Source organism: Sparus aurata, chromosome 22 (genome assembly GCF_900880675.1).
Source record: "Sparus aurata chromosome 22, fSpaAur1.1, whole genome shotgun sequence".
NCBI lineage: Eukaryota > Metazoa > Chordata > Actinopteri > Spariformes > Sparidae > Sparus > Sparus aurata.
The window spans coordinates 24,456,390-24,469,026 of record NC_044208.1 but is presented as its reverse complement, the minus strand read 5'-3'; the positions used below and the strand labels follow the sequence as shown (position 1 = coordinate 24,469,026).

General features: G+C 42.9%; 2 protein-coding genes across 2 annotated transcripts; both read left to right on the top strand.

Annotated features, from left to right (window-relative positions):
• The first annotated feature begins 228 nt into the window (after positions 1-228).
• Positions 229-5,034, top strand: hsp90aa1.1 (heat shock protein 90, alpha (cytosolic), class A member 1, tandem duplicate 1). Its single transcript, XM_030405732.1, has 11 exons — positions 229-529; positions 1,534-1,683; positions 1,795-2,161; positions 2,260-2,393; positions 2,482-2,787; positions 2,896-3,061; positions 3,226-3,416; positions 3,525-3,672; positions 3,774-4,042; positions 4,157-4,490; positions 4,600-5,034. Exons 2-11 carry the CDS (start codon positions 1,534-1,536, stop codon positions 4,707-4,709), a joined length of 2,175 nt encoding a protein of 724 aa, XP_030261592.1. The 5' UTR covers positions 229-529; the 3' UTR covers positions 4,710-5,034.
• A 310-nt stretch (positions 5,035-5,344) lies between these two features.
• hsp90aa1.2 (heat shock protein 90, alpha (cytosolic), class A member 1, tandem duplicate 2) lies at positions 5,345-11,677 on the top strand. The gene is made up of 11 exons (XM_030405730.1): positions 5,345-5,512; positions 7,309-7,458; positions 7,670-8,036; positions 8,147-8,280; positions 8,369-8,698; positions 8,832-8,997; positions 9,105-9,295; positions 10,149-10,296; positions 10,417-10,685; positions 10,770-11,103; positions 11,207-11,677. Exons 2-11 carry the CDS (start codon positions 7,309-7,311, stop codon positions 11,317-11,319), a joined length of 2,202 nt encoding a protein of 733 aa, XP_030261590.1. The 5' UTR covers positions 5,345-5,512; the 3' UTR covers positions 11,320-11,677.
• The last annotated feature ends 960 nt before the right edge of the window (positions 11,678-12,637 follow it).

Here is a 12,637-nt window from a genome sequence, read left to right as displayed (position 1 = left end):
GGCCTGCTGTCCATAGGAAGCCCTTTGGTATGTATGTGTGTGTGTGTGAGTGTGTCCAATGGGGCACCATGACAGCAGCTGATAGTAAAGGCCCTGCACAGCTGTGATGCTTACAGGGGGGTATGGGGCCTAAGAGCTAGACAAGCTATCAGGAAAGCTCTCACTGTGAGTGACAGGCACTCCTTGTGACTCTGCAACCCTATAAGGGCACATAAACTTTAGGGCTCTGGTGTATCACACGCCGTCCCCCCTTTTCCCAGCCTTTCCTCGACACCTCCCTCACCGTAGTGAATGTATCTTCTGGAAGCTTCTGAATGGGAGCTTCGAGAAACCCCCCCTTAAGTATAAAAAGACAGCGGCCTGTCCCGGGACTCTGCAGAGAAACGATACCCACTTGGACTCACCAAGAGAGACTTACTGCCCACAGGAGCAGCAGCAGCTGAAGCCCACATTCGGAGCTCTTCAGGAATAGAAGCTCAGTGCTACATTTGAAAACTATCTTCAAGAAGTGAAAGACAGAATATTCAAGGTAAGACGGGAACACCAAGAGTTAAATACAGCTAATTTTTTGCTTTAAAAAAGAAGGAAAACTGTAAAATTAACAGTATATTGGGTGCTTTAAATAATAAGAGCACAGGCAGAACAGCAAGAATCCTTGCAACCAATTAGATTACATAAAAATGAAACAAGCAACTGATAAAATTGTGCTTCATTCTTGCTTATTTATTTTCTTATACTTGCACACATTGCAACAGATTTAGAAGTAGACTTAATTTAGCTTCTCAATATCAGTTATTTGTAGAGTGGCAGAACAGCCTCTTAAGGAATAGTATCCAAGTGAGACTGTAACGTGCAAGGAGCACATGGCAGGCAGGGTGACCCTGAGTGTGAGAGCAATGGCGGGTGAGAAAAACCGGTTGGCACAAAGAGCAGATACAGCAGTTTCACACCTTGTTAGACTAATCTTGTTAGCTAAAGTAGCATCAGACAACATTTAAGTTGTTGGGTTAATGTTTGACTACAATGGAATTACAAAGATACTAACTTTTGTATAGTAGAGTATCTCTAGAGTTTATAACCTGATTCTCCTGAAGACATATTGCTACAAAGTTACTACAACAGTTGTTTTTACTGCTGTTAAAAGCCAAATGTAGTTTTTTTTCAACATGTTTGAATTCCTAGCTGCTTTTCCTTACTTTAACATAAAGGTGTTGGATGACACATGGTGAAGCAATCGGGGGTTGGGGAAAGCATCAGAACTCCACCCATTAGCCAAATGGCAAGTGTTTGATTGACAGAAGTAACATGTGTTCGTCTGCCATCAGCAGTAGCTCTCCCTCCTCAAGCCACGAGGCTATCTTTAAGATGGGGGAGAAAGAGATTGCGCATATAGCAGCAGAAAATGATTTCCAAATGATGTAATTGGCAGATTAAAAGTTTACTTTACACCACATCACTATTGAAGCACAAGAAACACAATTATGAAGTGAGAATATGATTTGAGTAAACCTATTAAATCTTGCTTTCCTTTAGATGCCTGAGAAAGCTGGACATGTCATGGAGGAGGATGTGGAGACCTTCGCCTTCCAGGCTGAGATTGCTCAGCTTATGTCCCTTATTATCAACACCTTCTACTCCAACAAAGAGATCTTCCTTAGGGAGCTTATCTCCAACTCCTCAGATGTAAGTAAAACCAGCAGTTTATCGCCACACCTATCTTTGTTTTTCACATGTAAGCAGCCTTCATGTGTATGGAAATGAAAGTAATCTAACAAGCTTATTTCTTCGGGACAGGCCTTGGACAAAATCAGGTATGAAAGCCTGACAGACCCCAGCAGGCTTGAGTCCTGCAAGGAACTGAAGATTGAAGTCAGGCCTGACCTGCACGCTCGCACGCTGACCCTGATTGACACAGGTATCGGCATGACCAAGGCTGACCTGATCAATAACCTGGGCACAATCGCCAAGTCCGGCACCAAGGCTTTCATGGAGGCCCTGCAGGCTGGAGCTGACATCTCCATGATCGGTCAGTTTGGTGTTGGTTTCTACTCTGCCTACCTCGTGGCTGACAAGGTGACGGTCATCACCAAGCACAATGATGACGAGCAGTACATCTGGGAGTCAGCAGCTGGAGGGTCATTCACAGTCAAACCTGACATCGGTAAGTTTGATTTCCACAATTACTAAATGAACCAATTCCCAGTGATTTGCATGATGAATAATTTTACTGATTGCTGGATTGCTTTTATCATCTTTTAGGAGAGCCCATCGGCAGAGGCACAAAAGTGATCCTTCACCTCAAAGAAGATCAGACAGAATACTGCGAGGAGAAGCGCATCAAGGAAGTTGTGAAGAAGCACTCGCAGTTCATCGGCTACCCTATCACACTCTACGTAAGTTCTAGGTTTCATTACCAATATGAGTTTGCCATCTTGAAACCTAATATTAAATGATATTGACACACTTTATCATATATTCAAGGTGGAGAAGACCAGGGAGAAAGACGTGGACCTTGATGAGGGAGAGAAGGAAGAGGAAGTTGAGAAAGACGCCGCCGAGAACAAGGACAAACCTAAGATTGAGGATGTGGGCTCTGACGAGGATGAGGACACAAAAGAAAGCAAGAGCAAGAGGATGAAGAAGGTCAAGGAGAAGTACATTGACGCTCAGGAGTTGAACAAAACCAAACCAATCTGGACACGTAACCCTGACGACATCACCAATGAAGAGTACGGAGAGTTCTACAAGAGTCTCACCAACGACTGGGAGGACCACCTGGCTGTCAAGGTAAGCTAAGATTAACATGCATCCGCCTACCTCTTCCCAAATATTATAATCACCAAGTGTAGTGCACTTTTAAACCAGTGAATTCATATTTCTTTCTTGTCCCTGCAGCATTTCTCAGTGGAGGGCCAGCTGGAGTTCCGCGCCTTGCTCTTCGTTCCCAGAAGGGCTGCTTTCGATCTCTTTGAGAACAAAAAGAAGAAGAACAACATCAAGCTGTACGTGCGCAGGGTCTTCATCATGGACAACTGTGAAGATCTGATTCCAGAGTACCTCAGTAAGAAACTTATATCACTAATCATTTACATACAAATTCTTGGTCCAGTCCAAGAGACTAAAGGCCTTAAAACTATGCAGTCTAGCTCATATAAGTCAAAATTATTAGTAGCATTATGCCGTTTGGCTTTGGAAGGCTAAGTAGTCTTTATTTTTTCTGCGTAGATTTCATCAAGGGTGTGGTGGACTCTGAGGATCTGCCCCTGAACATCTCCAGAGAGATGCTGCAGCAGAGCAAGATCCTGAAGGTCATCCGCAAGAACCTGGTCAAGAAGTGCCTGGAACTCTTCACCGAACTGTCCGAGGACAAGGACAACTACAAGAAGTGCTACGAGCAGTTCTCCAAGAACATCAAGGTAGGCTGATCCATCTCATGATATTACTTTAGGTCGTATCCATCAGATAGAATATTTGAATTTCACATTTAATGCTCAGGATTAATAACGCACCATTTCATGTTTCAGCTTGGCATCCATGAAGACTCTCAGAACAGGAAGAAGTTGTCTGATCTGCTGCGCTACTACACCTCAGCCTCTGGAGATGAGATGGTTTCCCTGAAGGACTATGTCTCTCGCATGAAGGACAATCAGAAGCACATCTACTACATCACAGGTGAGCTAATCAACTTTGTTTCTTTTTATACTTTTACTTGACAGTGTTCTCAAAAGTGATTCAGTAGCAATGATTCATTGAATTTACATCAACTTTCACAGGTGAGACCAAAGACCAGGTGGCTAACTCTGCCTTCGTGGAGCGCCTTCGCAAAGCCGGCCTTGAGGTCATTTACATGATCGAGCCCATCGATGAGTACTGCGTCCAGCAGCTGAAGGAGTATGATGGCAAGAACCTGGTTTCAGTGACCAAGGAAGGCCTGGAGCTGCCTGAAGATGATGACGAGAAGAAGAAGCTGGATGAGCTCAAGAATAAATTTGAAAACCTTTGCAAGATCATGAAGGACATCCTTGACAAGAAGATTGAAAAGGTAATGACAGAAAAAATATATAGTATATTTTAATGTTTCACACTATCATACTAATTTACAGTAGTTTGGCCAATTCTGTTAGATCATGAAGATCATATAACATTTCATTAACAGGTCACAGTCTCCAACCGCTTGGTGGCTTCCCCATGCTGCATCGTCACTAGCACCTATGGCTGGACAGCCAACATGGAGAGGATCATGAAGTCTCAGGCTCTGAGAGATAACTCCACCATGGGCTACATGACAGCTAAGAAACACCTTGAGATCAACCCTCTGCATCCAATCGTCGAGACCTTGAGGGTGAAGGCTGAGGCTGACAAGAACGATAAGGCTGTGAAGGACCTGGTTATCCTCCTGTTCGAGACTGCGCTGCTGTCTTCAGGATTCACACTGGAGGACCCTCAGACGCATGCGAACCGCATCTACAGAATGATCAAGCTGGGTCTTGGTACGTTTTCTTCTCCCTGACACACAACATTACAGACATAACAGGAATTATCTGTTTATTATACACTTTAAGTGGCTTTCGTTTCTAATCAATGCATTCTTGTTCACAGGCATTGATGACGATGATTCTGCAGTTGAGGACCTCATTCAGCCTGCTGAGGAAGATATGCCAGTCCTGGAGGGAGACGACGACACATCAAGAATGGAGGAAGTTGACTAATGACTTAGTAGCCTACAATCTTTCCTGCTTGATTCATTTTTATTTTTGTAAGATGTATTGCTTCTTCAAATCGACATTTCATTCTAACACAACCCTCATCTTCATTAAACAGTATTAACTGGTCAACAGAAGTTAATTAATGGAATTAATGTAGGCCACAATGTGGCTTAGTCTACATCATATAAGCTGCTTTAATAAAACTACTGACGACAATTAAGAGTGATATAAAGCCACTGGGAATTTGGCTTATGTCTCTTTTTGTAACTGTTACATTTTTTCTATGAAATGTATTCAAAATTTGTAATAAAACCTATTTAGAAATCAAGCCAATCTTGCTCATTCAGCCTACTGCATGCAGGAGTCCATCACTTTGATTGATTGGGGAATCTATATTGATAATCCAGGTGGAACAACTCTGATCAATCAACTTTATTCTGGTTTATTCGGTGTTCTGGAATTTTCACTCAGCACCACATGGTTCATGACTGTTGACGTCGCCGCACGCCTTCCTCACCCTGCTATTTAGCCCCGCCCCCTTCTTACAGCTGCGACTGTAGAGGGGCGTGGTCACAGATGAAGATTGACAGCTCACCGGGCCTGTCAGCGCTCGCCGGCAGAGCGGTTGGGAGGAAGATTCCAGACGGTTCTGGAAGCTCAAGTCAGGATTTCTCGAATGGTCGGCGAGGGTACTAAAGCAGCCCAGCCACCCTGTCCGCACCAGACAGCTCTCTAACCGGATAGTCTGCGAGCGAGCCGACGGCCACACGTTTCTTAACGGAGGTTTAGATTCACTGAGGACCAAGGTAAGGAAATTAAAAGCTAAACTAAAATAGCATGTAAATGTAGACGCAAACATTTATTGATAATGTTTGCTAATACGAGCTTTTTACTTAGATAGCTCACTTAAGCTTAGCCGTTCTCCACCGAACCATTAATTTATCATGACAGTGATTATAAAATATTATGATATGCCTGAATGCAAATAGGCATCACTTAAGTGGAAAATATCCGATTATTGTAAGTGTACACCGTGTTATAATCAGCTCATGACAGTATAAGTATTGGTATTTTTCACAGTTTTTACATTCATGTGTGTGGCCAAGTGATTTCTCCGGCTTATCAGCCTTGTGTGCTTGTGTCCAAACTTTTTATTTTGCACCATCCTGTCAACTAGCCGGCTCCATCCACATTAGCTGCCAGCGCATCGCTCCAAGCCGGGAGACACAGGCAGCCACATGGTGCGTTCGCGGTACACTTGTCAGGCAGGAATTATCTTAAGCAGCCGCTAAATTTAATGGAGCCAAATCAGATTTCCTGAGCAGGAGAGCTTATTCTCAGATTTCCAGTTCCATGCTCGATCGCAGCTGTCACAGCGATTGAATGGAGGTTCGGTGAAGCACAAGGGGCATCATTCACAAAAAATCTCCCCAAAGATGATGATGGTGAGGAGGAGGAGGAGGAGCTTTCGATTCCTATGGAAACTACTAGAGAGTTCTGCTCGCTCGGTACCTTCTAGAAACGTGCATTGTACCCAGGAAACCGGCAGGTGGAGTCATTAGTCCTGACGCTGATACGCGGCTCTAGCCATGTGCTCCTGTCTGATCAACCAATAACTAATCATGGCAGTTGCAGCAGGACAAGGTGACAGTGACAGTAATCACCCTGGGACGACATTTGTGTGTTGAAATACAGAAATTCATCATGTCATGAAACCTTTAGAATCTAGATTACATCAGCTGAGTACAACTTTTTATACTCTGCACATATGCTTTTAATACAAAATAAAAAAAATGTGTGTTATAGAGCTTGCATAAAGGCATAAGCAGACAAAATGGATTACAGGAAGGTGGAGCAGTGGGCAGAGCTGGACCGTCTGTCACACCACCTGCCTGCACAAGTGATACCGGCTCACACATAAGCTTTCAATTACTGATGCATACCTCAGCGCTTCTTCATATGACGGAGACAGTTGATTGCATTTTGATAATGGCACTGACAGCTGATGAATAAGGCGTTGACTAAACTCTAAACGTACCTGTAATTTTTGCTGGTATTGATTTTATTCTATTATCTTGTAAGGTGTAACTTGCATATTACCTGAGGGTAGGGCTGGGAAATCATTACTACATCATTATTGTGATATGAGAACAAATATTCTCTTAGAGTCATCCCTACAATACTATATAAATATCAAGGTATTTGGTCAAATTATTGGCAATATTCTTTCAAGGCCATATCACCCAGCCCTCGCCCGAGGATGATTGGCAGCGGTTGTTGTTGATGTGACAGCCTAGTGACTCACTGTGGTGTGTTCACAGAACAATGAACGTGACACAGGTCAATAGCACGCCAGTTTAACTGCTAAACAATAGATGAAAGGAACACAATTATTGGGGCAGATGTAAGTGGTGCAAAAGCGTCCAACATTATGTGCTCTCTAAATCTAATTTATATAATTGTGTAGGCATTTGTGCATGGTGCTTTGGGGGGCCAGATGGTGCCAACTGGTAGGCAGCGCCATTTATTTTGTGTGTTTGCATTTAAAGTCCATTATATACAGTGTGCATGATGAAAAATAATGTAACGTGCTTTCTTTAAGATGCCTGAATCGCACGACCAACCGATGGAGGAGGAGGCTGAGACCTTCGCATTCCAGGCTGAGATCGCTCAGCTGATGTCCCTGATCATCAACACTTTCTACTCCAACAAAGAGATCTTCCTCCGGGAGCTTATCTCCAACTCCTCAGATGTAAGTTTGTCATAGTATCAGTATGAGGGTAATTCCTTAATCTCATCGTGTGTTAAAGATGTTAATTGATTTTGTTTCAGAGGGAAGGGTTTGTTATATGAAGTGGCTATGATACAGAGTTATATGCTGAGAATTAAGGAACTGGAAAATGACACGCCCTGATTTAAATGTATCATAAAAAGTTCCATTAATGAACTAATTTTTCCTCCAGGCCCTGGACAAAATCCGCTATGAAAGTCTCACCGACCCTTCCAAGCTAGACTCTGGCAAAGACCTCAAAATCGAACTCATTCCCAACAAAGAGGAACGCACCCTGACCCTGATTGACACAGGTATCGGCATGACCAAGGCTGACCTGATCAACAACCTGGGCACAATCGCCAAGTCTGGCACCAAGGCTTTCATGGAGGCTCTGCAGGCTGGAGCCGACATCTCCATGATTGGTCAGTTTGGCGTTGGTTTCTACTCGGCCTACCTCGTGGCAGAGAAGGTGACAGTGATTACAAAGCACAATGATGATGAACAGTACGCCTGGGAATCATCTGCTGGAGGCTCCTTCACAGTTAAAGTGGACACCTGTAAGTAATCTAAAGGCTTTGTTGCTAATTGATAATATTGGTTGTTTTTTGTTTGGTAATTGTGCCAGTGACATCTTTTACTTGCACTGACACATCTTTTCTCCATATAGCTGAGCCCATGGGGCGTGGCACCAGGGTGATCCTGCACTTGAAAGACGACCAGACAGAATACCTCGAGGAACGACGAGTCAAAGAGATTGTGAAAAAGCACTCGCAGTTCATCGGCTATCCAATCACACTCTTTGTAAGTACTCATTTAAAGTGTCTAATAAACTGCAAAAAAAAATCCAAAAATGATGGCCAGTGATTTGAGCTCTTTTCTTTTTGTACAGGTGGAGAAAGAGCGTGACAAGGAGGTGAGTGACGACGAGGCAGAGGAGGAGGAGAACAAGGAGAAAGACAAGGATGAAGAGGAGGACAAGGACGAGGACAAGCCCGAGATTGAGGATGTCGGGTCCGACGAGGAGCATGACCACGACCACGACAAGTCTTGTGACAAGAAGAAGAAGAAGAAGAAGATCAAGGAGAAGTACATTGACCAGGAAGAGCTGAACAAGACCAAACCCCTGTGGACCCGCAATCCTGACGACATCACTAATGAGGAGTATGGAGAGTTCTACAAGAGTCTTACCAATGACTGGGAGGACCACCTGGCTGTCAAGGTAGGTCTCATAATGATTTGTATTTACTTGAGAGCTGTCCAAATTGTTGTTTTTTTTTACTGTATAAGTTATATAATCAAATTTGAAAAGGGACCTTATATCTGACCTAAAAAATCTCTGTTTTTCCTCACAGCACTTTTCAGTAGAGGGTCAGCTGGAGTTCCGCGCCCTGCTCTTTGTGCCTCGTCGCGCCCCCTTCGACCTCTTCGAGAACAAGAAGAAGAAGAACAACATCAAGCTGTACGTCCGCAGGGTCTTCATCATGGACAACTGTGATGAGCTAATCCCCGAGTACCTCAGTGAGTATATACCCAATAGCTGGATTACTGGCTTATACAGGCTATTCATATCATTTCCAAAAATGTGAATACATTACTAACCAGGGTGTCTTTATCTCTCCTGTCAGATTTCATCAAGGGTGTGGTGGACTCTGAGGATCTGCCTCTAAACATCTCCAGAGAGATGCTGCAGCAGAGCAAGATCCTGAAGGTCATCCGCAAGAACCTGGTCAAGAAGTGCCTGGAACTCTTCACTGAACTCGCAGAGGACAAGGACAACTACAAGAAGTGTTACGAGCAGTTCTCCAAGAACATCAAGGTTAGTGTCTTCATCTTGCAACCGGTTTGAAACACTTCAAATGGTTTCCCTACTGTGTTAGCAGGATGGAGCTTACTTCTGGTCAGAGTGCAAAGCTTCCCAAGTAATTGTAGTTAACGGTGACTATAAGCTTGTGAGCTTTTACACAGTGGCCATCTGTCTGATCCTGTGGCCATATTGTCCCAATGTAAAGCTGCTTTGAGTCTCTTTTTTTTTTGAGCTCGTTACTGCCATCTTCTGTTTAAATGGAATCATCCAACTATCAGTGTTGACACCTTATGGCATGGCTGACAGTTCTAAATTCAACTGGGCCATATGTTAAATCAGGAAATGTAGATAGGCAGCCAGACATTTTCAGCATCTTTTTTTTTTTTTGGCTTTAAAAATTATAATTTTTCAAGAAATACACACAGTGAAACATTTAACTGTTGTTGTTGTCACCTTAGAAATGAATGTTTTTGGTCACACAGCTGGCCCAGGCACACCAAAAGAAACAGAAACAGAATAATAAAGAGCTATCAGTGCACAGAACTATTTACAAGTGGCACTGACAGTTACCACCCTCATCAATCAGCAGATGTGTGTGAGATGTACATCTAATGCACTTACGTTTCCAGATTTTGTCATTCAAAAAATGAATTCAAAATTCATTTGCCACTTTGAGGTTGCTTTTGGGCTAAATGTGGTCTGCGGGCAGCCAATTGAGTCTGCTGGCTTTAACTAACACCAGTGTATTTACACATTAACAATGGTATATTCAATGGAAAAATAATGACATTTTTGCCAGAACTCGATTTCAGCTAAAATTCTTTCATGTGCATTTTATTGACTTTCAGTTTTATTTCTCTTTCAGCTTGGCATCCACGAGGACTCCCAAAACAGAAAGAAGCTGTCTGAGCTGCTGCGCTACTACACCTCAGCTTCTGGAGATGAGATGGTTTCCCTTAAGGACTACGTCACACGTATGAAGGACAGCCAGAAACACATCTACTACATCACTGGTGAGGATTCTCCTCATCTATAAACTGTTAGAATAAATGAGAAAGAAGTTTAAAGTGATCTAAATTAGTTAATGTGATATTATATAAATGTGTGATAACATGACCATGTCTGTAATTTAGGTGAGACAAAAGACCAGGTGGCTAACTCTGCCTTCGTGGAGCGCCTTCGCAAAGCCGGCCTTGAGGTCATTTACATGATCGAGCCCATCGATGAGTACTGCGTCCAGCAGCTGAAGGAGTTTGAGGGAAAGAACCTGGTTTCAGTGACCAAAGAAGGCCTGGAGCTGCCTGAAGATGATGAAGATAAGAAGAAGCAGGAGGAGAAGAAGGCTCAGTTCGAGAACCTGTGCAAAATCATGAAGGACATCTTGGAAAAGAAGGTTGAGAAGGTGAGAAGATTAATACATCAAAGCAATAAAACAAGCCTGAGGTGTAAGAGTGAGAATGGTATTAATTGTTGTTCACCCCCACAGGTCACAGTCTCCAACCGCCTGGTCTCGTCCCCCTGCTGCATCGTCACCAGCACTTACGGCTGGACGGCTAACATGGAGAGGATCATGAAGGCCCAGGCTCTGAGGGACAACTCCACCATGGGCTACATGGCTGCTAAAAAACACCTGGAGATCAACCCTGACCACCCCATCGTGGAGACACTGAGGCAAAAGGCCGAGGCCGATAAGAATGACAAGTCTGTGAAGGATCTGGTCATCCTGCTCTTCGAGACTGCACTGCTCTCTTCAGGATTTACTTTGGATGACCCTCAGACACACTCCAATCGCATCTACAGAATGATCAAGCTGGGTCTTGGTGAGTGTCGATGTAAAGCTTTTGTGACATTTGTTGTGTTAATAGAATGATTATATAATTATCGGGCTTCACTGACTCATAATCGTTATCCCTCCTCTTTTAGGTATCGATGAAGATGATGTGACACCCGAGGACGTCACCTCTGCTCCCACTGAGGACATGCCCCCTCTTGAAGGGGACGATGACGACACATCCAGAATGGAGGAAGTGGACTAGTCCTCTTTCTATTGCTGCTAGCTAGCGTTCAGAAGTAGTGTAATAAAGTTTAAAGTTTACTGTTGAAAATCAGCCTGGAGTGTGTCCCCCCCCTCTCAAACCCCTTTTTGACCAAATTCACTTTATTTCCCCTTCCATCGGATCATATGCAGTTCAAATTCATTCCTTTTAGAACTTTATTTTTAAACTTGTCACTTTTTGTATTTGAGTTTTATGAATTAATGTATTTGTTTTTGTATTTTTTGACATTCCAATGTTCTTTGCGTGTACTTAAACTGTAAATATGTCAAAAATTGATACTGTGACTTAAAACAGGATGAGACTCATGAATAAAGATTTACCATGTTAACAAGTCAAACTTTGTTCTTCCCTAAGTTATATCCTTGAAAATAGGTAAGGGCTATTTAAGGAATAAACTGTTTACTAACTGAACAGTCATGATGTAGGTATATAAACTTTGGTTAAATGGAGCTGCACAGCAAGTGAAATAGAACATTTGCATGTTTTATTGGCCAGGGAGCTCAGTATCGACTCCACAAATTGCACATGACAGGGTTGCAAAGTTATATTCAAGGAAATTAACAGTATTTGAGAAATTACGCATTTTTCATGCTGTATCCATAGAGACAAGTGGCTGTTTCATTGTAGCCCTCGGGAATCTTGCAAAAAAAGCGTCACCCACTAGATCATTGTAACAGGACTGACAGTAGTCATAAGGGCTAAAACAAAAATCAAAATTGACAATCATTCGATGGCAGAAAATTTAAATTGCTTGCAAGAAAGAGATGCCATCAGGATAAGGACATGAGCAACAGGAAGGGAAGAGGTGTCCAGATCACAGAAGCTTGTTTGAGTAGAAAAAAAGCATTAATGCCTCTGGTCTGTTCAAGCATCACAGTTTGTGCTCTCTCACAAAATGAACTGGAATTGGCAACATTTCAGTCGAGTACAGTTAAGGGGGAAAAAGACCTTGTAGTTGACAGTAAAATTCCAGTAGATGGCAGTGATGCAGCACTAGGGAGGCCAGCTGCTGCGTTCAAGGATTTACCAAGCTCTTCAAATATTCTAGAAAGCAGTGTGCATTTACCAGCCAGAGGGAAACAGAGGTTAAAGTCAAAACAGGAAATGATATAAAATGTTCCACAGTGCAATGAGTAGATAAGCTTAACATGCTGTGGAATAATGTGAGAGATATTCAGTGACAGGAAAAAACACAATGATGAGAAAGGGACACTTCTTTATTGATTTTAATCTAAGGGTAGCCATGATCATCACATAGAACACTGCAATAACATACATATAACATAATGATACAGAC